The sequence below is a fragment of the Meriones unguiculatus genome, chromosome 4, assembly GCF_030254825.1.
Source record: "Meriones unguiculatus strain TT.TT164.6M chromosome 4, Bangor_MerUng_6.1, whole genome shotgun sequence".
In the NCBI taxonomy this organism is placed as follows: Eukaryota; Metazoa; Chordata; class Mammalia; order Rodentia; family Muridae; genus Meriones; species Meriones unguiculatus.
The window spans coordinates 5716243-5742117 of NC_083352.1; the positions used below are offsets into that span (position 1 = coordinate 5716243).

The following is a 25875-nucleotide window of genomic DNA, read 5'->3' on the forward strand; positions in this document are numbered from 1 at the left end:
ACAGCCGCTGGTGGAATACCAGACTGGGATCAATAGAAAATCGACCCAGCCCAAGGAGCAAATTGTTACGTGGTTTGTTTTACTGAACCATCAAAGAAACCTTCTGTAATGTCATACATCAGCAAAATTAAGAATAGCAGGCACTAAATAAATTCAGTGTTTGCTTTCTATATTCATTATATTTGTGGTATGGACTGCTGGAAATTATTCTAGAGGAGAATTGAAACTGTCAAGTAAAATAAAAATATGTAGATGTGTTTGGTTGAAACATTAGGGTGCCTTTAAAGCCTATGGCATAGACCAGAAACTGGATAATTTTTACAAAAGGAGCTGCCTGCCTGTTTGTCTTTGTCATCTTGTCCTCTGTTTGTCTATCGTCTAGGTATCAATTTGCATATATGTCATCAGCCTTCTTAGCATCATCTATCATCTCTCTGTCCATCTGTCTGTCTGTTTCTGTCTGGTTATCCGTTTATTTATCTGTGCTGCAAACAGACATACATAGACTAGGAAATGCCTTCCCATACCCCAGCTTTCAGGGCATCAGTATTCCACACTCATGACATAGACATTGTGTGTGAGAAATGAAGGCAGTAAATTACTTTGATGGTAAGAGTGAAATGGCAGGGCTGTCCTCAGGGGCAGGCCATGCCCTGCTTAGATAAGTAGAAATTTGAAAAAAACAAAAAAGTAAATCCTGTGGTTTGTGTTTTTGTGTTGCTCTCACTGTGTGACCTGAATATGATAAAGTTCATTAGTATCTCATATTTAAGGTATTAATCATTTTTTACCAATGATGTGACTTCAGCTGGAAAAATGTTATGAGGATGAGAAACTGCATGTGAAAAGAACAGACCTTGTGGTGTCTGCAGGCTTAACATTCTTGCAGAACACGTGGTCAGCCACACATCTGTGTGAGGAGCAGTGATATTGCTGCGAACACACGTATTGTTGGCGTATAAATCCTAGCAAAGATAACTACAGTACTAACTACAGAAATGTATTAAAATATCCAGCTTAAGGGAGACAAAAATAACTAAATGAGAATTTCAGGACGGTCAGCACGCAAGTATAGGTTATTCTTTAGATCATTTAAAGATGCTGTGTGTGGTATGATGACCGGCATGATGCCTGGTGTGTTAGAAAGGCTCACAGACAGGCTTGTTACCACTGCCCAGAACTGACAGGAGCCTTCTCTCTCTGGGTCAGCATTCTGACCAGCTGAAGTCTAACATTCTAGGTGGAATTCAACGTGGAGTCAAATTGATTGAATCCACAGGACCCAGTACTAATTGGAGTGTGTGTGTGTGTGTGTGTGTGTGTGTGTGTGTGTGGTGTTTTGTGTGTGTATGGGGTACTATGTGGTTTTTGTGTGTGTATCAGGGTACGGGTATGCGTGTGTGTACATACAGATACGCCCATCCAGGTGTGTGAATACAGAGGCCAGAGGTCACTTTGATGTCTTCCTGTATCGATCTCACATTTGTTGTTGTTGTTTGTTTGTTTTGGTAAGGGTCTCTCTTTGAACCCAGAGTGTTTTGACCAGGCTGAATGGCCAGCATGTCCCCAGCATCCACCTGTCCCCACCTGCCTGTGAGGTTGCACACACACAGCTATGCCTGGCTCTTGTGAGGGTGCTATGGTTCTGGACTCAGATACAGCGAGTGCCTCACCCACAGACCATATTTATGATTTTTTTAAACAAATTTTATTTTATAAATTTTTTTATGTGCATTGCTGTTCCACCTGCATGAGTGAGAATGTCTGAACTGGAGTTATGCAGAGTAGGGAGTTCCCATGTGGTCTCTAGGAACTGAGCCCGGGTCCTCAGGAAGAGCAGCCAGTGCTCTCAACCACTGAACTATCTCTCCAGCCCCTCAGTCATGATTTTTTAAAGTCGCGTTATGGAATACGAACTTGTTTTGTTCAAAGCACAGTGTTTGGTTAAAGCACACCACTTTGATAAATCCTAACATTTTTCTGTATTCGCTTTTGAGCCATGTTTTTGGAGAAATCAATAACAGAGTTCTTGATCCCATCGCTCCTGCCAGACCAGAAGTGACTCATCACTGAAGTGAGCAGAGCCCTCGTCTGCAGTAGCTCTTTGCCAACTCACCCCATACAGCAGGCAGTCCCCACAAAGCAGAGCTGACGCTGCACGGGCTTTCACTGTAGGGAAACACAGCGCTCCTACAGATTATCCAGCAACTGTTTTTCTGGTTTGATTGACTGGTTGATTGATTGATGTCACTGCAGTGTTTTGTCTCATTTTGATGCATCAGCCTGTGCATCAGCCTGAGCGTCAGCCTGAGTGTCAGCTGTGGGTTCAATGAGAAAGCATAAGAGCTGAGATGTTCTCTCTGACCCATAGAACTACTGGTGACAGGCACACCCGTGCACGCGTCAGCCCAACATGCTTTTAGCTTTCCCCAGCAACCTCCGAGGAAACAACTGAGGGGATAGGAAAGGTCTAGGGACACAGCTTTGGCCCTGGCCTGAGGTCAGTCTTACACCTAACCACGGGGGTCTCAAGGCATGCACCACTGCTACCCTTGACTAGTGTAAGCTGTGTCGGAGCCCTCAGTTCACCAAACGCACGCACGGGAGAAATTGGTATTCAGTGGCCAGAAACCACACGTTTTAGGTCTGAGCCAGAGTGTTCGACTTTGGCTTTTTCTCAAATCCAGTTTCTAAGTAAATATAGTTGTGAAATTGCTGAGATCTGTGTCCACAATTTGACAACGAGGTATGGAAAACTACAGAAACAGCACCCTGTGTTTTTGCTGTTATCAACCCTGCTGAGATGCACACCTGGGATTCGCCTCATAACCACGGGGAGTTCCCAGGGTTCCCAGGAAGTGTGGGCTGTGGCTCTGTGCAGGGGTGCTCCCAACTGTGCGGTCATCGCTAACTACTCCCTAAAATGCCCAAACCCTCGAGAAGTGCTCCACTGGTCGCCCAATGATTTTATTCTTGACAGTATGATAAGTGTGACTGAGTCACTTGTGTTTCATGTTTTCCTGGTTGTTAATTGTTTTCCTGGACTCTCAGAGCTGTATGTCCAGATACATTCTTTTCTTGGTTCCTGGCCAGTCTCTGTCTTTCTGAATCATACAAAATTTTAAAAATTCTTTACACATTCTGGATAATGCTGCTTTTCAGTTTTTTGTACGAACAACATTTTCCTTGTTCTGTTTTCCTGGACAGTTGGTTATTAATGGGTTGTCTGGTGACTATCCACAGGTTATCATTGATTATCAATTAATCAGCTACTGTTCTTTAAAAAACAAAAACAAAAAAACTAGATATTCCTAATAAAAACAGTATCCTTTGTTTTCCTCTGAGCACTGCATACTTTCTCACATGCACTTTCATGGGTTTTGTTTACATCTTTGTTAAATTAAAAATATTCTCTAATTTCCCTTGAGATTTTCTCTCTGGCCAATGTTTGTACACTTTCCAAATGTCCATAGATTTCCCATTATCTGTTACTGATTTCGGGTTTATCCTATTTGGATCTGAGAATGTACCTTAGGAGAATGTATTATCTCCGTTCTCCTAAATGCTTGAGCTTTGTTCTGCCGAGGATACAGCCTGTACTGGTGAAATTTCCTGGTGTTCTAGAAGAGGGTGTATGCTCTGTTGTGACTAAACAGAATCGCCTAGAAATAAGGCAGATCCAGCCAACAAGAGGGCTCGGCTTATCTTCTTCCTTGTTTTCTGTCTGTTGTTGAGCAAAAAGGACATAGCCCACTCTCTGACTGCAGCAGGCCTACCCTGCCTTTGTTTCCTTGCTTCTGCCCCCTCTACCATCAGTCTGACGTGGACCATGTGGAGTCAACATGGTGTCCTTTTCCTTTTCACTCAGGACCCATCCTTCTTGACATGTCTGCTTGTGTCGAACTGGGCCAGCTGCTCCCTCATTCTTTCCATCCTTGCCTGTAGCTTTTTACCTTGTGAATTTTCTAAGCAACTTCAGTAAGATTCGTAGTCTACACAAGTCAACCCTTGATGTACAATTAAGGGTATACTAGAGGGTCCTCGGGGCTTCAGAACTACCATTCCAACTTATTTGTACAACTTTCACCCAACTATAAAACTTCCATCTCAGTCCGGTGCAGTGGTTCACACCTATAATCCCAGCACTCTAGAAGCAGAGGCAGGTGGATTGCTCTGAGTTCCAGGCCAGCCTAGTCTACAAAGCAAGTCCAGGACAGCCAAGGCTACACAGAGAACCCTGTATATATAAAAAAAGAAAAAAGAATAAAATCCATCTCATGGCTCAGAACATATTCTTTCTTTTCTAACACAGATGTGTTGCTGGTGGCATCCTTAGGGGTCTTATTTATTTTTCTACAACCAGACAACCTCCTGATAGGCTATCCACACTTCCTGTGGTTACTGATATGGCTGGCCTCAAGAGAATCCATTTTTGTTGTGGTTCCTAGTCTGTACTATTGGCTTGTTTTATTTTGTCTCAGTTTGCTGCTTCCCTATGGTGCCTTCTTTTAGATTAGTTGAAATACCCTTTAATATCTGTTTGCATTTACCTCCTGGTATCTTAACTGCATATCCTTGTAGGTGTTTTTGTGGCTGCCTAGTTGATTGTAATCAACATGTACCAAGTTTTGGTCTATTATAGCCCATCATGCTGGCCCTTCTTCACTCCACTGACTGACCCTTACTTCACAGTTGTCCCGCATTCATCTGTCTGTGTGGAAACTTCCTGAATGCTATTGTGTTGTAGACAGTGATTAATAATTACTATCGATATATCTTCTGGTAATGCTGCTGTTAATCCTAAACAGCTGTATACCCAAATCACCACACAGAGACTGGGTTTATTTAGTTAACCTAGAACATAATGCTGGGCAATAGTTACTCCCTCCTAAACCTCCAAGCCCTCATAGTTTCCTAACATTTAGATTTTCCACATTATACTTGCTTTTTGTGATATATTAGGTTCAGTCCATCTCAATGTCATCCAACATCTCTCTTCCTCCATTCTTCTAGCTCTCCTCTTGCCCCTTCTCCTTCCACTCATCTCCTGCCCTCTAGCTCCTCCCCTCTTTCCTGTCCTATGACTCCTCCCAGCTCAACATTGTATCTAGTCACTTTATTTTGGCCTGTTTACACAAGAGTTGAGACAGGATGCTTAGAATGAGTATCACAATGCAATATCCAGATTGAAACCAGAGAGAGAGAGTGTGTGTGTGTGTGTGTGTGTTTTGGGGGGGTCAGCATTTGAATGAACGAGGGTAAGGTGTATACATTTTAAAAGCACATTATACCAACACTATTGCTTTCAAATGCCATTTTCTCCATTTGCTTTCTGTCCTGGTAAATGTACCATCACCAAAAAAAGTGGGGGGAGGAAAAGGTTTATTTAGTTTATGGATTCCTGTCACAGTTCATTATCAAGGGAAGTCAGGGCAGGAAATCAGGGCAGAAACTGAAGCAGAGCAGACCATGGAGGGGTACTGCTTACTGCCTGACTCCTCATGGCTTGCTTGGCCTGTTTCCTTACACCATCCAGGACCACCAGACCACAAATCAGGGAAATGATCCACAGACAGGCCTACAGGTAAGTCCGAGGGCTGCAACTGCTCATTTGAGGTTTCCTCAATCATAGGAAAAGAACCACACACGCAAGAGAGGACTAGCTAGCATCTCGGCAGTTGCCATGCTTACCATTGCCAGTGCTGCACATCATGGCTGACACTCTCGATCCTTTCTTGTCAGCTTGGAGCTCCTTCGGGAATATTCTCTTAGCTATCCAGGATTCTCTTTTAGTTCTTCACATTTTTCTTCCACTCTCTAATTACATGCCTGTTTACTTTACTGACTTCGATTGTGAATTTTTTTTTTGCAGTTTCTTCCAGTTGAATTGCAATCCTGGAGAGAGTATCAGTAGTCTCCAAGACCTGACACTTCTGATCAGCCCTTACTCTCAGGGTCTCTGTTTTTGTTGTTCTGTTAAAAAAAACAAAACAAAACAAAACAAACAAAAAAAAAACCCCTAAAACTTAATATGAAACTTTAATACAAAAAAAGTTGAAAATATTTTTTCCTTGCTTTTTGCAAAGAGAATGTTCTCTTTTGCTTTTTAAATGTAGAAACCTAACTTCTTGGGCTTTGAGTTTAGATCCAGGTCAGTAGTGACAATTTTAATTTCTCTGATCGGAAAACAGTTGCTCCTGTGTCTTTTACATAAGACCATGCTGGCTGTGGCTTCTGGGGACAGAGCATTGCCAGAAAATGCCCTCTAAGCCTACTGTGACCTTCCAGAATCTTCTTCAATGCCATTATCCTTCACATGGCCTCCTTGAGTGCCCTTCAGCAAACAGAGCAGCTGCCTCTATGGCACCACTCTTATTTCTCTGTTCTGTACATCTCTCTCATGCAACTTGATTTGTTTCTTTATAAGTGTGTGTGTGTGTCTGCGGGTGTCTGTGTGTATGTTTGTATGTGTGTGTGTATTGGGGAGGATACTTTTTGAGAGGTATCTGTGTGTATGTGCATGAAGTGTGTATGTATGCATATGTGTGTATGTATGTATATATGTGTGTATATATGTGTGTGTGCATGCTGGTACAATTGTGCTTTTAGAGACTGCACCAAATGCATTAATTACTTTGTATTTAAAGCACAAACCAGCACTCAATAAATTGCCAGCTCAATTTAATTGCCAACTAGTGGCAGCCCTGGAAGAATTAAGGCAAATAAGTTGATATAATATTCTATAGCCTTATTAATTTTTTAGGCCCATGTTAAAAACACACCAATAAATGTAGTAAATAGGGCACTAGCACCCTGTGTTCCTAGCTCTGAAGGACGAAGTCTGAAGGTCACGTGGCATGAAGTGTTCCAGAAGACAATATGCAGTGTCTTACTACTGCTCACAACCACATAATTATATAATGCATTTATCTATAATGTATGGTGAAGCTTAAGGCACATGATTGTGTGTGTGTGTGTGTGTATATATATATATATATATATATATATATACACATATATAATTGTGGATTGCATAAGACTGTTTATTCAGAGATTAATTTGTTCGTTCACCCATTCACCAACAAGTGTCCACAGCAGCCTCACTGTGCTGGACAGGCCTGGTCTTCAGAATGAATACCCTTCCTCTCTGCCAGTGCAGTTCCAGCAGGGGAAAACAGACAGTTAGCAGCACTTAGGTCAAATGGATAACCCATCAAAAGCAGTGTGAGCCCTGAGGGCGAGGAGGCTGCTCAGCAGGAGGCCAGGCCCATAGTGGAGGGGTACATCGGGGCTGCATGGAGCCTGTGAGCCCCAGGAAGTCTCAGAAAAGCCAAGAAGCCAGTGATTTCTGCAGCTGCTGCTGGAAGGAGCATCCAGGAGGGCGAGCCAGAGCTGCAGGTACTTGACAGCTAGAGAGAGGGATGGAAAGCTACTTTCTTACATAGAGCTGGATACCCACATTTACAGTGAAGGCCTAGAAAGAGAAAGAGCTGAAAGAGCTGAACTGTGAAAATGCCAGTAATGACTGCGTTGTGTATTGACTTTTCCTCAAAACCATGATTCTAGGGCCAGGGAAGGCGGCTCCAGTAAAGCACCTTCTACACACATGTGAGTACCTGAGTTCCAACCCTAGAACACATATGGAACCCAGGCATGGTGAAAGCTAAGTATGGTGGTACATGATTGCCATCCCAGTGGTGGGCACACAGAGATGTGTGGATGCCTGAGGCTCACTGCTGAGCTAGCCTAGCATAATCAAGGAAATCCAAGTAACAATGAGAGACCCTATCTCAAAATGCAAAGTGTGTGTCTTCTGGGAAATGACACCCCAGGTTGACTTCTGGCCCTCAGAGACTTACTTACATGTACTTACATGTATAAGCACACAGACACTCACATGTGCACCCACACATGCATATATGAACACACACATACTTAAAACCATTATTACATGTTTGAGAACTTAAAGAGTGTATAAAGGAGATAGTGATGTATAGATGATAGATGGATGGATGGATAGATAGATAGATGGATCGAGATAGATAGATAGATAGATAGATAGATAGATAGATAGATAGATAGATAGAGATAGAAATATAGATAGATGAATGGATAGATAGATAGATCAAAAGATAGATAAATAGAGATAGATAGATAGATAGATAGATAGATAGATAGATAGATAGACAGACAGACAGATAGACAGACAGATAGATTCCTGACCAAAATTTCCAGGATAAGAGGTTCTTCTCAAAAAGCTTTTTCTCCATATTTCTTTACAAAGCTGCCTAAAATATGTGGATCTCCATTGTACTGAAATGCAAACAGTTCCCAGGGATGAAAGCATCTATCCATGACCTCAGCAGACCTGGAAGTCTGTTTCTTCTCTGACTGCTCTGATTACATTGCTAGTTGAAGCTGTCACTTTGTGTTTCTGACCCTGCCAGAAACAGGTTGGAAATAGAAGAGCTGTGATCATGGAGCATCGTGAAGTCAATGATATAAAAAGCCCAGAGCTAAAACCCACGTGGATTTAAATTAATTTTATATACCAATAGGTGATTTGTATTACCTATTTTTGGAAAGAAGTCTTGATTTAAAACCTTGGCTCTCATATTTTGTCTACTTTGGCAAAACCTTGTCCCTTTCCTTCCTAATCAGCCAACATATGTTCCTATCCTGGAGCCTTTTTATCCACAGGCTGCTTTGCACCTACACTGTGTGCAGGCCCAAGAGCCTGTGGGGCAGTTCCTCTCTTCTTACCCATCCAGGTAGACATCATTTCCCAGCTGCCCTTGTGTTTAGATGCAGTCATATGACTAAGGCCTGTCAGTGGAACAGGAACTCTGGAGATGGATGCCACTTCTGTGACCTTTCTACCCAGTAGTGAGGACAGAATCTGCACAGAGCAAGAAGAACCCACAGACACTCGTGGGAACCCAGAGGCCACCAGGAACGTTCCTCCTCTGTGGCCCACTGTTGATCTGCTTAGCTGCTATAGTAGGTCAGATAAGCCCACTGCATTCCCACTCATCCTTTGGCTTATCAGTTTCCCATTGCTGACAAATGACTGTGATTTGTGTGTTGTATCAACTAAGCCCAGCCTCCATAATCTAGCAGTTTTTATTCTATATATCAGCCCAAATCAGAGCTGCCTGTATCTTCCAATAGTACTGTTACTAAAATATTGATCAGTGAGTTCCACATAGTGTTCTACAGACGTGACAACTCTACCTACTAAAACTCCTCAAGGACTTGACTTTCCCAAGCAATGAGGTTAGCCCCCTAAAACAAGATAACACCCTGAGAAGTATTTTCCCACTCTCAAACCCTTCTTTGGTAGGAGTGCCCTGATTACCCACAATTCTCTCATCAGAGACTTCAACCGGGGGTGGAAGAGCAAAAGTGGAAAGGAAGGTGTTTCCCTGACTGTAGGGGGCCTCTATGGCCCAAGAAGCTGCTAGTTTACTCCCTTGTCAGTCTGGATGACACAGGGAGGATTTGTATTCTCCTCGGGTTATGTTGTTCAATACCCATTTTCATAAAATGCTTCTTCCTGTTCTTAATTATATTTAACTCTTTAGCGCATAACTTTCTGCTATTTCTAGAAAGTAAATATTTTGAGATAGTGGTGAACAAGCTGGTCAGCCATGCCTTGAAAACTGCAGAGGAAGACGCCAGTTAATGCAGCAGGTGGGGGAAGCAGGCCTTGGCTCCTGTCTTCTGTGTGCTGAGGACAGTGGGCAGTGTGGTCGTCCTGGCTGCCCTCACTTGCCAGGCCTCCCTCCCTGCCTCCTCATCCATGGTGCCATCAGTTCTCCAAAGCTGACTCTGAGGTGCTGTTCCGCAGTGCGTAAAGCTCTCACCTATGCAGTTTCATCGTTGGGAGGTAGGCGTGAATGACACATGTGCGCCATTGTTTATTCACCCTGGCTTAAATCCTGCAAGCCAGGCTTCGTGTTGCCCTGAGAACACAGTCTCCACTGTGTCACAACATTCATTGTGTGAACAACTTACTGGGTTTTTTGGGGTTTTTTTTTTTTTTTTGAAGATTTATTTTCTTTTTAGTTATGTGTATGTGGGAAGGGAGGTGGGTATTGGTGCCTTCAGAACACAGAGGCTCTTGATCTCCTGGAGCTGAAGTTGTAGGTGGTTGTGAACGCCCTACCATTGCTGGGAACCAAACTGGGCCGTCTGTGAGAGCCGTATGCACGCTTCTCCCCAAGGCATCCTTCTAGCCTGGTGTATTATTGCTGAATGTCAAACTTCCCTGAGATCTCACTACGTGCTTCCTCCATACACCCTGACTTGACAGATTCACATGTCTATGCTTCGCTTTTGCCTGAGGCGTCTGGAGGGAGACAGGTCATGTTGGGTGCTTCTGATTAAGTGTACAGAATAAACCACGGCTTCTTGTGTTTTCACAAGAGTTTAAGTACATTTATGAACTGATGGGTGGGAAGGGAAACCTCTTAGAAGACGATACCACCAGGATAATGGGACCAGAGAAGGCTGACTAAACCCTGTGTATACGAACTTGCATTCTCGCTTTCCGCTTAGAGCCAGGTGACTTTAGTGTCTAGGAAGCCTCTTTTTCACGTTTGCGAGTGGTTACTAGAGTAATGATGTAGCTCTGAAGTGTGGAGACCTTTGGAGGGAATAGAAACCAAGTCTTAGGGATGTCCTGCATACATGTGCCTGAACCGAAATAAACAGTCTGGGAGAAAAGAGGGGACGAGACAGGAATCAGCACATCCAAAATCTGTAGCTCCTCCTGATAGGCTGGCTCCCGCAGGCAGGCTCAGTGTTTTAGGGTGGAGGGAACGAAGCCCTACTGAAGACTGTGAGCAAGCCACTAATACAACTTGGGATCTGAGGGGTGATGTGGATTAACTGTCCTCAATCAGCCTTCCTTTGACTTGTAACAACTCTGGTATCTCTGAAGAAAATATATAAAAGAGGGTTTTAACATACCTTTACTTTTCTGCATTTCCAGTCTAACAGGTTTAAACTTTTCCATTAGCTCCCTGGATCTGAGTCATTTAACAATCACAGGCCATTGCTATAAATACTCACTAGGTCTGTGTCATCAATCATAAGTGTTTGCTTTGTCACCTTCTCTTCCTTTGGGTGAGTGAGGTGTATGTGAATGTGGGTGCGCATGTTCCCATATGTGGGTGAGTATGGATGTGTGGACAAGTGAAGATTCACACCGACAAGTGTCCTCAATTGCTCCCCAGCTTATGTATTGAGTCAGAGACTCTCACTTGAACCTAGAGGTTACCAGGTGGCTAGTCTAGCCAGCCAGCATGCCTCAGGGACCCCTGGTCTGTCTCCCGATGGCTGAGTATACAGGGTGCCTCCACAGCTGCCTAGCTTTTCAGTTGGTCCTGAGGACTAGAACTCAGAGCCTCAGACTTGTGTGACAAGCAGTGTTGCCCCTGCAGTCTCTCTGGAGTCCTGGGTTTCATCGCTTTCCACTGACATAAAGAGAACTACAGGCTTCTTTTTTTTAACCCATAACTTGATAGCAGGGAATCAGTGACAAACCCAAATAAATGAAATCACAGCAGGTGTTTTTGTATAATGTTAATTATTATCAGTAAGAACAGTTCTTGGTTTTTCAGGAAATCCCAGCATCCAGATGTGGAAAGATGAACCTCCCCCTAAGGTCTAGACACAGTCACACTTGGTGTCAATAAAACCTTAATGTGCCTTTTAGGAAACTTCTTCCCTGTGTTTAAACCTGAGGCCACAAAGGAGCAAAATCCCAAGAGCAAATGTCACTGGATTGATGCACAAGCAATTTTTCCTGGATTGGGAGGGACCAACTTTGCTCAGTTCAAACCACAAACACGTTTTCCACTTTAAGATACATTTGTTGTTTTTGTTTAGTTGGTTTGGTTTTGGTGGCTTACTCTTGTACCCTCAGCTGCGTGGAAAGCTGGGCAAGAAGACTGTTTGAGACCAGCCTGAGGTACATAGTCCTGCATGCCAGCCAGATGGCAAGAGTGAAGCTCCATCTGAAAAACCAGCAAGCAACAACAACAAAACAAGGCCTTTGCTTGGGGTCTCACGTGCTTTAAGCTGCATCTTTAAGATTCACTTAAGTGTACCTTGATTTTTGTGGTCTGATTCTCAAATTACATTTTCTGATTTTCTTTATTCCAATGTCTTGTTAGCATCTGAAACACTAATATTCAGTGCTCGGGCAGCTAGGGCACTGCCTTCTTTTAATTTCCATAAATGTCAGCACATGCCTCTTTTCACCTTTGGATAAATAAGTCAATAGAAAAATCAATTCTGAGATAAATGAACAGTAATATGATTTCTCCTCTGAATTATTTACAAAGATTATTTTTATCCTTGAAATGAAAGACTTGAGGTAAGAGCTCGGCAGCCAGTTACTATTTGGAATAATTAGTCTGTTTTTGTATTTTTTATTGTTTTACAGTTTATTCATTATATATCCCAATTTTTAGTCCCTCCCTCAACTCCTCCCAGTCCCATCCTCACTTCCTCTTCCCCCATCCCCTTTTCCTAGTCCACTGAAAGGGGGAGCTCTCCTCCCCTGCCATCTTCCTCTGCCATCTGCCCATAGCTCATCAAGGCTCTTCAAGACTGCCTGGATCCTCTTCCTCTGTCTCCTGGCAAGGCCATATCACCAGGAGGAGGTGATCAAAGAGCAGGCAACGGAGTTCATTTCAGAGACAGCCACTGTTCCCCTTACTCAGGAACCCACATGGAGACTGAGCTGCCTGTCTGCTACATCTGAGCAGGGGGTCTAGGTCCTCTCCATGCATGGTCCTTGGTTAGTACATCAGTCTCTGCAGGCCCCCAGGCCCAGATGTTTTTAGCTTTGTTGGTCTCCTTGTGGAGCTCCTGTCCCCTCCGTGTCATTCTATCTCCCTTCTTCCATAAGTCTCCCTATGCTCTGCCCAAAGTTTGGCTGTGAGTCTCAGCATCTGCTTCAATCCCTTGTTGGGTGGAGCCTTTCAGAGGATCCTCTATAGTAGGCTCCCATCCTGTTTCATCTCTTCCACCATTTCTAGTGTCTGTCCTGTTTGCCATTCTGAATGATAATTAAGCATCCTCTCTAGGGTCCTCCTTGTGGTTTAGCTTCTTTAGATCTGTAGATTTTAGTATGTTTATCCTATATTACACCACTAATATCCGCTTATAAGTGGGTATATACCATGTGTGTCTACAAAATTAACTCAAAAAGACCAGTAGCCATCCTGTATACAAAAGACAAATGGGCTGAGAAAGAAATTAGGGAAAAAACACCCTTCACAACAGTCACAAAAGGCATAAAATATATTGGTGTGACTCTAACCAAGCAAGTGAAAGACTTGTATTAAAAAAAAAAAAAAACTTCAAATCTCTGAAGAAAAAAATTTAAGAAGATATCAGAAGATAGAAAGATCTCCCACATTCATGGCTTCGTAGGATTAACATAGTAAAAATGGCTATCCTACCAAAAGAAATCTACAGATTCAATACAATTCCCATCAAATTGTCAATACAATTCTTTATAGACCTTGAAAGAAAAATTCTCAATATCATATGGAAAAATGAATAATGATGAAATGAATAATAATGAAAAAACAGAATAGATAAAAAAAACCTGTACAACAAAAAAAAATCTTCTGGAGGTATCTCCATCCCTGATCTCAAGCTGTACTATAGAGCAACAATAATAAAAAACGGCATGGTACTTGTTAGGAATTGTAGAAAAGATGTAGAGGTTACACGCAGGTCCACAGATCACACCACGAGATCGGTTCCACGCGGGAGGTTTATTAGGGAAGGGGGGGTTACAGAGAGGGAGGTAGATAGAGATAGAGACAGACAGACAGACAGAGAGAGGAAGAAGGAAGGAGAGAGAGAGAAGAAGCGAGAAGGAAGAGCACAAGGGGAGGGGCCCCAGTTCTCTTATAGCGTGATCCAGAGCATGAGCAGGTGGTTCCAGGTGGTCAGCAGGTGGTCTGGGTGTCTTCACAAATGCCTGTTACCTGGTCTGTCAGGCCCCAGAGGCTGCCTGTAGAGATGCCTGCTTGCTGATCCCAACAGTACTGGCATAGAAACAAAATGGTGGATCAATGGAATCGAATCAAAGAAATAAACCCACATACCTATGGACATCTGACTTTTTACAAAGATACCAAAACCATACAATGGAAAAAAGATAGCATCTTCAAGAAATGAATAATTAGTCTTGTCCAAAGGAATGAATGTCCATAAAAAGTCTGGTAGAGTTGAGCAATCTAATCAGTTAACCTCACAGAACTCTGTTAATAACACGGCAGGAAGCTGTTGAAAATGAGCAAACAAGGACAGCAATATTAAGCCTCAGGAGGCAGACAGATCCTGCGTATTTCCTTATAGGCTCAGAGTTAACGGTTTCTCTAAATCCTGATGCAACTTAAGTCTCACCTCTGAGAAAAACATGGGCTGAAGAGGTGGTTCAGTGGTTAAGCATATTTGTTGCTCTCACAGAAGACCTGATTTCATTTCTCAGCACCTAGCAGTCAGATCCCAGCCATCTACTACTCCAGTTCCAGGGGCTCTGATGTCCTCTTCTGGCTTCCTTGGGCTCCGCATGAACACAGTACATAGAAAAGTACACAAACACACATATGCATAAATTTAATTAACTATTTAAAGGGGAAAGAGCACACGTGAACCTCATCTTCATATCTCTGTAGCAAATGCTGTATTTTTAACAGATATTTCCTAGTTGTGGGACAACGTAAGAGACTATACAGTCTGAGCAGGGGAGCAGAAGTTGTCTTGTACATGAAGTCATCCATACTCTCTGGCGCATAGAGAAACCGTGGCTTTTATCCCCAGCTCTGTGTTCCAGGCTGCACTGTTCTTTTCACTGGTTCTGTCAAGGGATCTTCCTATTATGAGCCTTATGAGAAAAGGATTATCTTTGAGGAAAAGTGGTCTTCCATGCTGGAAAGTGGCTTTGCACCTTGACTGTCGCCATTCACGCATGCATTAGGGGCTGTACAAACAGATGTCTCTGTATGTGCATGGCTTCATGTCCTCCTTACAGGAACTCTCCTGAGGAGCTGAGTGCACTCTTAAGTGTTACCGCAGGTGAGCCCAGGTCGAGTCAGGAGGCACAACATCACAGGAGGATGCTGGAAACAGATGCTGTCTCCCTGTGGCTCTGGTCGTGCTGCCTCAGCCGCTGGTTGTGAAATGGGCCTTTTGGATCTGATTTCCCTGGCCCTCTATGCACTGTGACGAGTGACCCTCTAACAACTAAATTAGAAGAGCTGTCAAAGTCCTCAGATCTCGGTAATGTTCAGCCTGAAAAATCACAGAACAGTTTTCAAGTATCTTATTAGATCATCCACCAAATAATTTAGCTTGGGAAGGCATCCAGACTGAGAGCCCTGGTCTGGCCCTGCTTTAGAAAGAGACCATTTCCTCCATCCCATCCCCAAACACTTCCAGGCACACTATGAGCTCATTTAACCCATTCAGCTTAAGGCTGTTTGTTCCTTGGCAGCAGGCAGTCTCTCAGTACCAGCCTCACTCTCCCTGCCACGGGTTATTCAGCCCATCTGGACATGATGGAATGCACAGCAAGCCAGGGCCGGGATGCCACCCACATCCCTGGGTCTCCAGCAGCACAGCTGAAGTGAGCTCCCAGAGTTTTTCCATGTGTGAAAGGAGCTTATCTGAGGCTGTGAGCTGTGAGAGGCATCACAGCGTAGGGATGTGTTCAGTGTGACAAGGTGGGCCTGTTATTGCTTGAAGCTGTAGACCTCAAACGTCTTCCACAGAGAAGACAGACATGGCAGAAGACAAGATTTCTTGTCATTGACTTTAAAAAGGAACCCATGAGTGAAATATGTTTTGGTAATATGCCACCCTGCTCTTGAACACAGTCCCAGCCTACACACACCCATTCTACTGACACGCCAATCTCAGACACAAGACGGTGAATGTGCTTAGAAATTACTTGTTAATTTTGGATCCTGAAGGACTCTAAAGGACACTATTGTCTGGTCAAGCAGTAATAGGTGCATACTGAGAAGATAAGCAGTTCTCTGACTTGCATGAGAGAGACAGCTCATTCTACACGAGCCACATTCAGGACAATATGGTTAACCCTTAACATCTTGCAGTTATTTTTATAGAAGTGTTAACTACATGTATGCATGGTGCTATGTAAACTGTCTTTACCCCTTTGACTGATAGTACAGCTGTGAGCTAGAAAACAAATGACAAATTGAGTGAAATACAAGGCTACAGTAAAATTAAGATTCATGACACTCAGTTAGGTGAAGATTGTGTTTAGAACAGCAACAGCTGAAACCAGGACTGTGGCAGAGATGACGGAAACACACACAGTCACTCCTGTCACACTGCCCAAGATCATGGTCACCACAGCTGCTCTGTCTGTGTGGGGAAGGGCAACTTTTGAGCTGGTCTCTACAGTGTCAGTAGGTTTGCTTGGCAGAGAAACAAAATGTATTCATTCCCTCCATCTGTCTACTCCATAACAATATACACATTACTTGTATTGATTTTCTCTTTCTTTCTTTCTTTCTTTCTTTCTTTCTTTCTTTCTTTCTTTCTTTCTTTCTTTCTTTCTTTCTCTATTTATTGTTTCTTTGTTTGTGACAGGGTTTCTCTGTGTAGCTCTGGTTGTCCTGGAACTAGCTCTGTAAGCCAGGCTGACCTCAAACTCACAGATCTGCCTTCCTTTTGCATCCTGAGTGCTGGGGTTAAAGGTGTTTGCTGCCATCATCACCTGGCAATAAAGTAGAAAAGTAACAAAAAATATATACAAGAATGTATCCAAATGATACAAGGCATGATTGCATTTCTTTAAAAAAATATCACAAGCATTCAGATGCAAACCATTTTAACATGAGGACTTCTAAGCATGTAACAACTATTTCAGAACCACTGTGCTTAAGAGCTGTTCAAGGGGACTGGAGAGAAAGCTTGGCTCAGCCTGTAAGAGCCCTTGCTGTTCTTTCAAAGGACCCAGGTTCAGTTCCCAGCATCTACTGGATAGCTCACAATTACCTGGAACTCCAGTTCCATGGGATTCTGAACTAAGCAGGCACAGGCATACAGGTGGCATGTAGATAAACATGTAGACAAAACACTCATACACATAAAAGAAGATATACTTTTTGTTTGAAAGTTGCTTAAATTGCTCATGAAGTAAACTTATGGTATTTTTATCTGACTCCTAAAATTAAAGCATCAGAACGGTTCTCATCCTTTCGTTCTCTGCCTGTTCTGCTTTCCTGGGTTTTTAATCATGCTTGAGACTATCGTGAACAACTGCACCTAAATCATACTCCCACCATGGCTCTAGCAGGGCTCAGTATCTGGAGGCCCAGGTCCATTCCCCAGGGCATTCCCTGAGAGAAGCCCTTTCAGTGCGTGTTATTTGATTTGCGAATCAGGATTCCTTCAGCAGTTCCAGGAAACGTTATCAAGTCAAGGAGCTAGCCCTGCCAAGACTCCACAGGAGTCATTCATGCGCCATCCTCCCAAGACAACTGCATATGTCGCTCAGCCGCCCCTCACTGGCTGAACGACTGTGAGCTATTCTTGAGGGAGCTGTACACCCAGTGCCCACCCTGGTCTCCACAGGGAAGTCTTCCAGGCCACGCTGCCACTCAACACCATCTCCACATCCACCATGTCTTCAAGATCCCTGTGAAGAGTGAAGTCCAGGGTCACTACCGTGAAGCATGTACAAGGAATTACAAAGTCTGTGTCATTCCTGTTTTCTAGCTGCTCAGTTGGCCATGCCCCGTTCAAAGCCCAGGCCCTCTGCAAATCTTGCTTTTCCAAGGCAGCCTTTCTGAGGTTAAAAACTGACTTACAGGAACACAAAACTTTCTTGCTTAGCTGCTCTGTCTATGCCATGGGTTTCACAGGAAGGCATCCATGATATCTCCTTAAATCACATGTTGTGTTGTAGAGCCCAGGACTGGTCCCTGGCCCCCAAAGGTTTAAATGAGACGGGTGACTTTCATGCCTTGGTATAACAGTTGACTCCTTCCTGTAAATGCTAATGACAGCTCTGTGCAGTTGCGCAGAGTAGAGATGAAGACGGACTTCTGGGCGAATCCCTCCTGCCGTGAGCCAGCTGACCCTGAGCTGACTGAGGTACCACAAAATCCCCTCCCTCCTGTGACTCCTTCTTTCTCCAAAATGAAATGATTCCCTTTGGGAAGCAAAATGATAATTTTGTAACCAAATAAGTGTCTCCCTGTAATGATAACACTCAGTTTCCTTGGGCAATATCAAATGAGAGTAAAAGAATCGCTGTATATTTTATTGTTACCAATAGAACATAAGATCATAAAGGTGGATGGATGGACAATGGTTTCCAGTATTTCTGCGATGCTAGGTGGTTCTCAAAATGCTTCTTGGCTACACTCTTCCGGACCACACTGAATAGCATAATGGCACTGCCCTATTATTCAGAGATACCAAAGCCCTTTTATCATGAGACCATGACTCTTGGGTTTTGCAATCTAATAAGTTTAATAGATCTAAATGAAGCAGATTAAATGTTATTAGCCCCATAGTGTTTTCCTTTTGGGACAAGCCTCTGAAAATCCTAATCTGAAGTCCCTCTGCGTCAAAGGTGATGCAGAATGTCTAGCTCCCATTTAGACATACCTGAGAACACTCTTATGTTTTAATGAAGATCAGTGATGCTGGTGTTCTGGCATCCCTTTATGCAGTCTGCCAGCTCTCCTTTTAAGCCTAATACATTCCCCTCAGTCACTACTGATCTCTAAAATAGAATCTAAGGAATGTTTTGTGGTATTCTCCAAAGAAAGGGCTTATTCTGAGCCCAAGCTGATTATCAAAATCATCAGTCAGATTTCCACTTATTGGGGAACCACAGAAAGCTCTTTGCCTGTTGATTCAGTTCCCCTGGACTCCCTTCAGTATTCAAGCCATCAGTACCCTCATTAAGAAAGGGCTAGCTAATGGTTTGTGTGCATAAGCTTTATAATGTACTTGGGAATTTGAGTGTTTTTAGTGAATACGGCAAAGCTTTTAAAAGAGAAAAAAACTTTTTTTTTCCAAAAAGAAAAACAAGGACTGAGGAGATTGTTCAGTTGGCTTACTGTGCTTACATGCAAACATAAAGAACTGGGTTCAAGCATCAGAACCTACAAAACAAAAGACTGATACAAGTGACACCTGCTTGTAATGCCAGCCCTGGAAGGCAGATCCAAGTGAATCTGTGGGTTGCCACACCTTCTGTGTAAGCTCCAGAGCAGTGAGACACCCTGCCTTGAAAAAGAAAAGGAGGACCTCCAGACCCAGCTGTGCCTCTCCTGGGCACACACCCAAAAGGTGTTCTACCATACAACAAGGACACCTGCTCAACTATGTTCATAGCAGCAATATGTTCATATTGCTGAATATGAACTATGTTCATATTCACAATAGCCAGAATCTGGAAACAACCTGGATGTCCCTCAGCCAAAGAATGTATAACGAAACTGTGACACATTTACACAATGGAATAGCACTCAGCTATTAAAAAAAAAAAATCATGAAATTTGCGGGCAAATGGATGGAACTCGAAAAGATCATCCTGAGTGCCACAACCCAGACTCAGAAAGACACATATGGTATGTACTCACTTATACGTAGATTTTAACCATATAGTACAGTATAAGCAGAGTACAAGGCCCAGACCCAAAGAAGATAAGTAACATAGAAGACCCAAGGGAGGATGCATAAATCTCACTCAGAAGGGGAGATAGAATAGACAGAGGTAGTGGCTGAAGAGAGAGAAAAAGGTAGGAGAAGGGTGTAGAGACTAAGAGGGTGGAGATCAGAACTGAGGAGAGCAAGGACGAGAGGAGAGAAGGCCTGTAGAGAAAAGAGAAACTGAGGGTTTGGGTATCTCTGTGACAAGCTGGAGACCTAGGTCAGGGTAGGCTCCTGGGAGGATATGAGGGGCACTCAAGCAGAGACTCCTAGTAGCAGAGGCCATAGAGACTGAAGAGGACACCCACTAATTAGGCTAGTCTCCTAGTAAAGGGAGGGGAACACCAACCCAGCCACAAAAACGTTGACCCAAAATTTATCTGCCTATGAGATGTGCAAAGATAAAGATAGAGCCCATTGAGCAGAGACTGAGGGAATGCCCAACCAGTGCCAGGTCCAACCAAAGACCCACCCTATCAGAGAGTGCCAACCCCTGACACTATGAATGACACTCTGCTAAACTTGCAAACAGGAGCCTGACAGAGTTGTCCTCTGAGAGGCACTACCAATCAGAGCCTCAAAACAAATGCTGAGACTCACAGCCAAACATTGGGTGTAGAGCCCAGGACTGGTCCCCAGCTTGGAGTCTTGTAGAAAAGTGGGAGGAAAGAGAAAAGGACCTGGAGATGATAGGAGCTCCACAAGAAGACCAACAGGGCCAACTAACCAGGGCCCAGAGGGGCTTCTTGAGACTGAGACACCAACCAAGGACCATGCGTGAAGTAGACATAGGCCCCCTCCAAAGACGTAGCAAATGGGCGGCTCAGGCCTCATGTGGGTCCTCTAGGAAGGGAACTGGAGCCTTTCTCTCACATGGACTCACTTGCCAGCTCTTTGAGCACTTCCCCCTGGCAGGACTGCCTTGACAGACCACAGGGGAAGAGGACATGCTCAGTCCTGATGCAACTTGATGAGCTGGGGTGGATGGGAAAGGGAGCTCCCCTTTCCTGAGGAAAAGGAGAGGAGGAGGGAGGAGGGAGCCTGGGTGGAGCCAGAAGGGAAGGAGGGATGGGCTACAACAAGGATGTAAGGTGAATTTTTAAAAAGAAAAAAATAGTTTTCAAAATGAAAAAGAAAGAAAAACAAAGGAGATGGTATCTAAGAAACAATGTCCAAAGTTGACCTCTGGCCTTCACACACACACACACACACACTCACACACACACACTCACACACACACACTCACACACACGCACTCATGTACTTGTACACACACTCATATACTTGTACACACACACAGGAGCTCACAGGAGGAGACACAGTGACTCAGGAGACTTGAGACATTTTCTATTAAATTCCCTGCCAACATGTCTCACTGGGAGGGGCAGCTGCTTGGAGTCAACTTGTAGCCTTGCGCCTCTGTGTTCCAGTGTGGGATGCCGACTTCAAAGCTGCCCCCACTGGAGCTTTAATGGAGGGTCACATCTGGCATCCTTTTAGTTGTCCTGGAGAATGCTGAAGAGAGTTCACACTGCAGTGGAAATAGAGCTGGGTGTCTGTGCCCAGTGCATCGAGAGAGGGGCACAGCCCTGGGGAGCCCGGTGCCATCTGCTGAGTGGAGACGGGGTTCTTTTGTCTGGGCTTTGAATTTGGGTCTTTGTCAAGAGCAGGTCTCCATTACAACCTTGTCTCGCCTGGCTCTCTTGAACTCAGCGTTCGTTACTCACCTTATCTTGCTCTTATTCCTAGCCTCAGCCTTGTTTCTGTTCCCTCAGTGGTTTGACCAGCTGGTGAGAGGCACATTCTAGCACAGTTTCTTACTTCTACTGCTCGCCTGACATTTCCAGAACTAAGGCTTTAGCCTTTCCTTAATCCCCCGGCTTGCGCAGTTACTGTCGGCAGCCTTGTGGGTTTTCTGTGACTTACAGTCTAGGGGGCATTCCAGGCTCCCGGCCGATGTTTACCTGCAGGCTTGCTAATTACAGTGTTCCTGTGCCTTACATTTTGCTTTTTTCCCCTTCTGAGATCACCGTCTCCTATATAAAGCGAAGCCACCCTTTTGTGCTTCTGTTGGTGCAAGCTATCTGAGGACACATTTTTTTTTCTTTGTGCAACATCTTTACTTCACGCTGAGTCTTGAAAGCTGGCTCTAAGAGATAGAGTGTGGGGTTGACTTGCAATAATTCTGTGTTTCCTTGTTCTTCAGTTTCTAGTATTTCGGTTAAGAAGTCAGTGCCTGCTCTTGTTGTGGTTTCTTTGAATATAAGCATACTCTTCCCTTATGCTTTTTGATTTTTATGCATTTGAACTTTTCATGTGCTTACAGAGTGTATCTCGCTCACATCCACCCCTCCAACTCCTGAGAACCAGGTTCTCCCTGTGACCGCACGCCCTGATTTGTGTTGTTTGTTTGTGTTAGCCCATGTAGTCCAGTCAGTGCTGTCCATGAGTGCATGAGCTTGGGGTCATCCATGAGCTTGGGCTCATCCGCTGGGGCTGGAAACCACCAGTAGCCACACTCCCCAAAAAAGGGACTCTCCCTCCGCACAGAGCACAGGAGGCCGGCTTCAGTGGGATCCCACATTAGTGGAAGGCAGCAGAGGGATAAAATGCTCTTAGCACAAGGGGATGAATCTTGCATAGGAGACCCTGACTCTAGCTTAGATGAGTGTCTGGACAGCAGGTGGGTGACAAGCTGAACACAGAGTCAGCTGAGAACACAGGCTCTGACACCACCTTGTCTCTGTGACATCGGGCAAACTAACTTTTCTGTGTCTCCTTCACAAAACAACAGCACTGACTTTTTAGGTCTCATAGGATGAGGACGAGCCCGATTCACAGAAAGACAGAAAGCTGCCTGCACACACTAGTGCTCCACAACCTTGATTAGCTGAGTAATTCTATCGACTGAGCGCCATGGGTCATTCCATGGTGCGAAGGAGCAGTCTGCAGCATTAACTCATGTGCAGGCCATCCTGGAGGCTAGCGAAAGAAGGGTCAGCTGCTTTGGAGACGCTTCCTGTGGATGCCTTGAGATTGCAGTGGGGTGCAGCAGTCAACCAGGAGCCCAGAGAGGTGCATTCTGGGATGCTGCTGCTGCTCCAAGAGCTGATCCATGCATACAGGAAAGTCCTTGTGCTAAGGACCCCTGAGCAGTGCCTAGGGATTCTGAACACAGACCTGACCTCCATGACTTCAGGGTTGTAAGCCATCTTCTTTGATCCTACACTTTGAAAGTGCCTGGTGCGGTACACAGCCCGCTCGGTGTGGGCTCAGACTTGGATGAGGCCCACTAACAAGGATTGCCTTTCTAGGCACCGTGCTATGTAGCAGAGCCGCATTGCAGGTTCTGCTGGGCTCTGCTCTCTCTGGTTTAATCAGAAGCAGTGATAGAATGGAGGAGGTATTGCAGCAAGGCATTTGGGGCTCAGGAGATGAGATGAACCATCTTCTAGATTTTTTTCCCATTTGTGCCCCGGCACTCTGTTTCTGGCTTCTAGAACCTCATTTTTTTAAGGAGATTTTTTTTTTAAATGTTAGAACAGCCAGAAAACAGTGCCCATAATGGTCTGCATAATAAATTTTCAGTAGCTAATAGAAAAAGAAAGAAAGAAATAAAAAAGGTATCCCTAGGAAGGTGATCTTTTACCCCATTGTGCCCAGGCTGAAGCCAGGGCAGCTAAGGGTCAGTTTTCAGAAACCATTGTAAACCTGGGGGAGGCAGCTAACATAGCTACAGATCAGGTGCTGTCCAGCTAAAGCTGAGGCCGCGCCTGTGTTGGAAGGCTCAGCACCTGAGAGACTGCGTACTACGCAGACAAATGTCTGCTTCATTGTCCTCATGTGGATGGCGTGGCCAGACTCCACAGCAGGTGGCAAGTGGTGACACAACTAGCCTCCTCCGTACGCAGCGTGGAAGTGGCTCTCCTGTTACACCGGTGCTCGGGAGCTGCTTTGCTATCAGGATGGCCCAGTTCTAGCAACTGTTCTGTGTGTGTGTGTGTGTGTGTGTGTGTGTGTATTTGTAGGGGGTCTATCCTTAGGCTAAAGTATGTGGCTGGGATGGGCTCTGTTACCCTGGTAGACCTGTGTATCTGCTGAATGTGTGTGTTAATGATGAGGGGTTTCTGCATTGGGGGCTTGAGAAGTCTTTTTCTAGAAGCAAATCCATTCATAGAGGAGTTAAATGAGGGGAAAATAGGAGCTGGCAAAGTGGCGTTTGTAACTCAGGGAAGGCAAGGAGTATTGATGCCACTTTCTTCTGCAGCATCGTGAGGTGTGATGCACGCTAACTACTCTCTGTACCTCTTGAGTCACTGTCTGCAGAAGGCCATCTCTGAGGCCATGCATCCATGCTCTTTCTAGTGGTCTTGCTGCTGGAGGTTTGGGAGGCCACTGACTGTGCCCAGCCCTGCCCTTCCTGCCCGGGCATGGCTGTCGTAGTCTGCTGCTCAGCTCCTTCACCACACGTAGGGCTACCTTGCTTCTTCTCTCCCACTGCAGGTTATCCATCAGCTGAGGCTCTCCGAGAATGAAAGCGTGGCTCTGCAGGAGCTGCTGGACTGGAGGAGGAAGCTCTGCGAGGCCAGAGAAGGCTGGCAGGAAGCCCTGCAGCACCCGGAGCCCCGTGCGCCCCCACCGCCACCCTGCAAGAAGCCCACGCTCCTAAAGAAGCCCGAGGGGGGCTCCTGCACGAGGCTGCCTTCCCAGCTCTGGGACAGCGGTATCTGACACAGCCTGGACTGCAGGCCTGTGGCTGGGCTGTCTGCCGACTGCAGGCTACCTCAGCAGGAGGCTGCCTTCTGATGCCTGAGGTCCCCTCTCCAGGCATCTCTACAAAAGCACAGGACACTACTGAGGACTACCTGAGACCTCCCGTGTGTGCACATCTGTGTGTGCTCATTCCCTCTCTGTTTCTTGGTAGCACACTGAATTGTAGGGCCACAGCACTCCCAAGATAGCCAGAGAGGCCGGAGGCATGAGGATGAGTCCCAGGGCAGAGCAGTGGGGAGAGGTCCTCCAGGCAGCTGTTTCTGCTCCACCCCACCACGGCCACTACCCCGCCAGTGGCTTCATATGGTGCAGCACGTAGGACGTGTGTTTCATCTCTCTGTAGGTGTTTGTCATTAGAATACAAACCAGATGATCGTTTTACATGTTTATCACTGTGTTTTATAACTTTTTGCCACTGGTGTGTTCCCTTTCTTCAGAATACAAATTTTAAAACAACAACAACAAAAAAAAAAAACATTTGTAGGGATTTTTTTTTAAGTCCACATACTTACTTTTAACCCAGAGCCCCTCGAGGCCTGAGGACTGTGTGTTGCCTTGGCTTTAGCCGACCACTATAGCAAAATGGAGCAAGAACTAGAGTTTGTATGTCGTGTTACTCCCCGCTTTCCCGCACCCAGCTTTTCCCTTGGGTCCGTGTGGCTTCGCCATTCATTGGTTAAGGCTCATCCCCACCCAGCTTCTCTGCTTGGCATAGATGACAGGATGTTTATGGTTCAAAACCTATGGCTTCAAGTTCCTAGCTGGTGACTCGAAAGTACGGATAAGCAGGTTCAGCTTCAGGGGATGGAGCACTGTGCTGCCCTCCCTGGGAACCATGCATGATTCCCTTGCTGTGTGCCCAACCCGCTGTCGCGCGTGTGATGGCCTTGCTTCTCCATGTCTTTCTGCCCACTGTCGGTGAGCTCGGAGCAGTGGCTCCACCAGCCGCCTGCCGCTGTCCCGCCACTTGGACCGCTTCATTCATTTCAGCCACTGCAGAGCTACTGTGCCAATAAAAGGTGCAACCATGTTCTGTTGTTTCAGTCATTTGTGGTCAGTGCTGTCTTCTGGGAATTCCTGTCTCCTGATTAGCTATGTGGAAGCAATGGAGAGCCTTTCACCCAGCCTTCCTTCATATTCTGGTATTTATAGTAATCTGCAAGCCTCAAAAGACACCTGCTAGCACAAAGAAGATGCACTGTGTTTAAGAGAAGCAATCTAGGTGTGAGCCATAGCAAGCAAGGTACAACAAGCAGCCTACAGCTGACCACCCTGACTCCTGTTGGGGACTCTGGATTCAGCTGGCTCTGCAGTAAAGGAGGGGGTTGGGACAAGGGCTCTGCATTGGTGGCTTTGCATTTGAAAAGTGTG

The 25875-nt window shown here is 45.0% G+C and overlaps 1 protein-coding gene across 2 annotated transcripts in view; it reads left to right on the forward strand.

Moving 5' to 3' along the window:
• Window positions 1-25534, forward strand: part of Myo16 (myosin XVI) — a 450668-nt gene extending 425134 nt beyond the window's left edge. For both annotated transcript variants that reach the window (XM_060381367.1, XM_060381366.1), the window contains exon 35: window positions 24235-25534. In XM_060381367.1, coding sequence (XP_060237350.1) covers window positions 24235-24462 — 228 coding nt within the window. In that variant the 3' untranslated portion in view covers window positions 24463-25534. The remainder of the gene's footprint in view (window positions 1-24234) is intronic.
• Window positions 25535-25875: the final 341 nt, after the last annotated feature.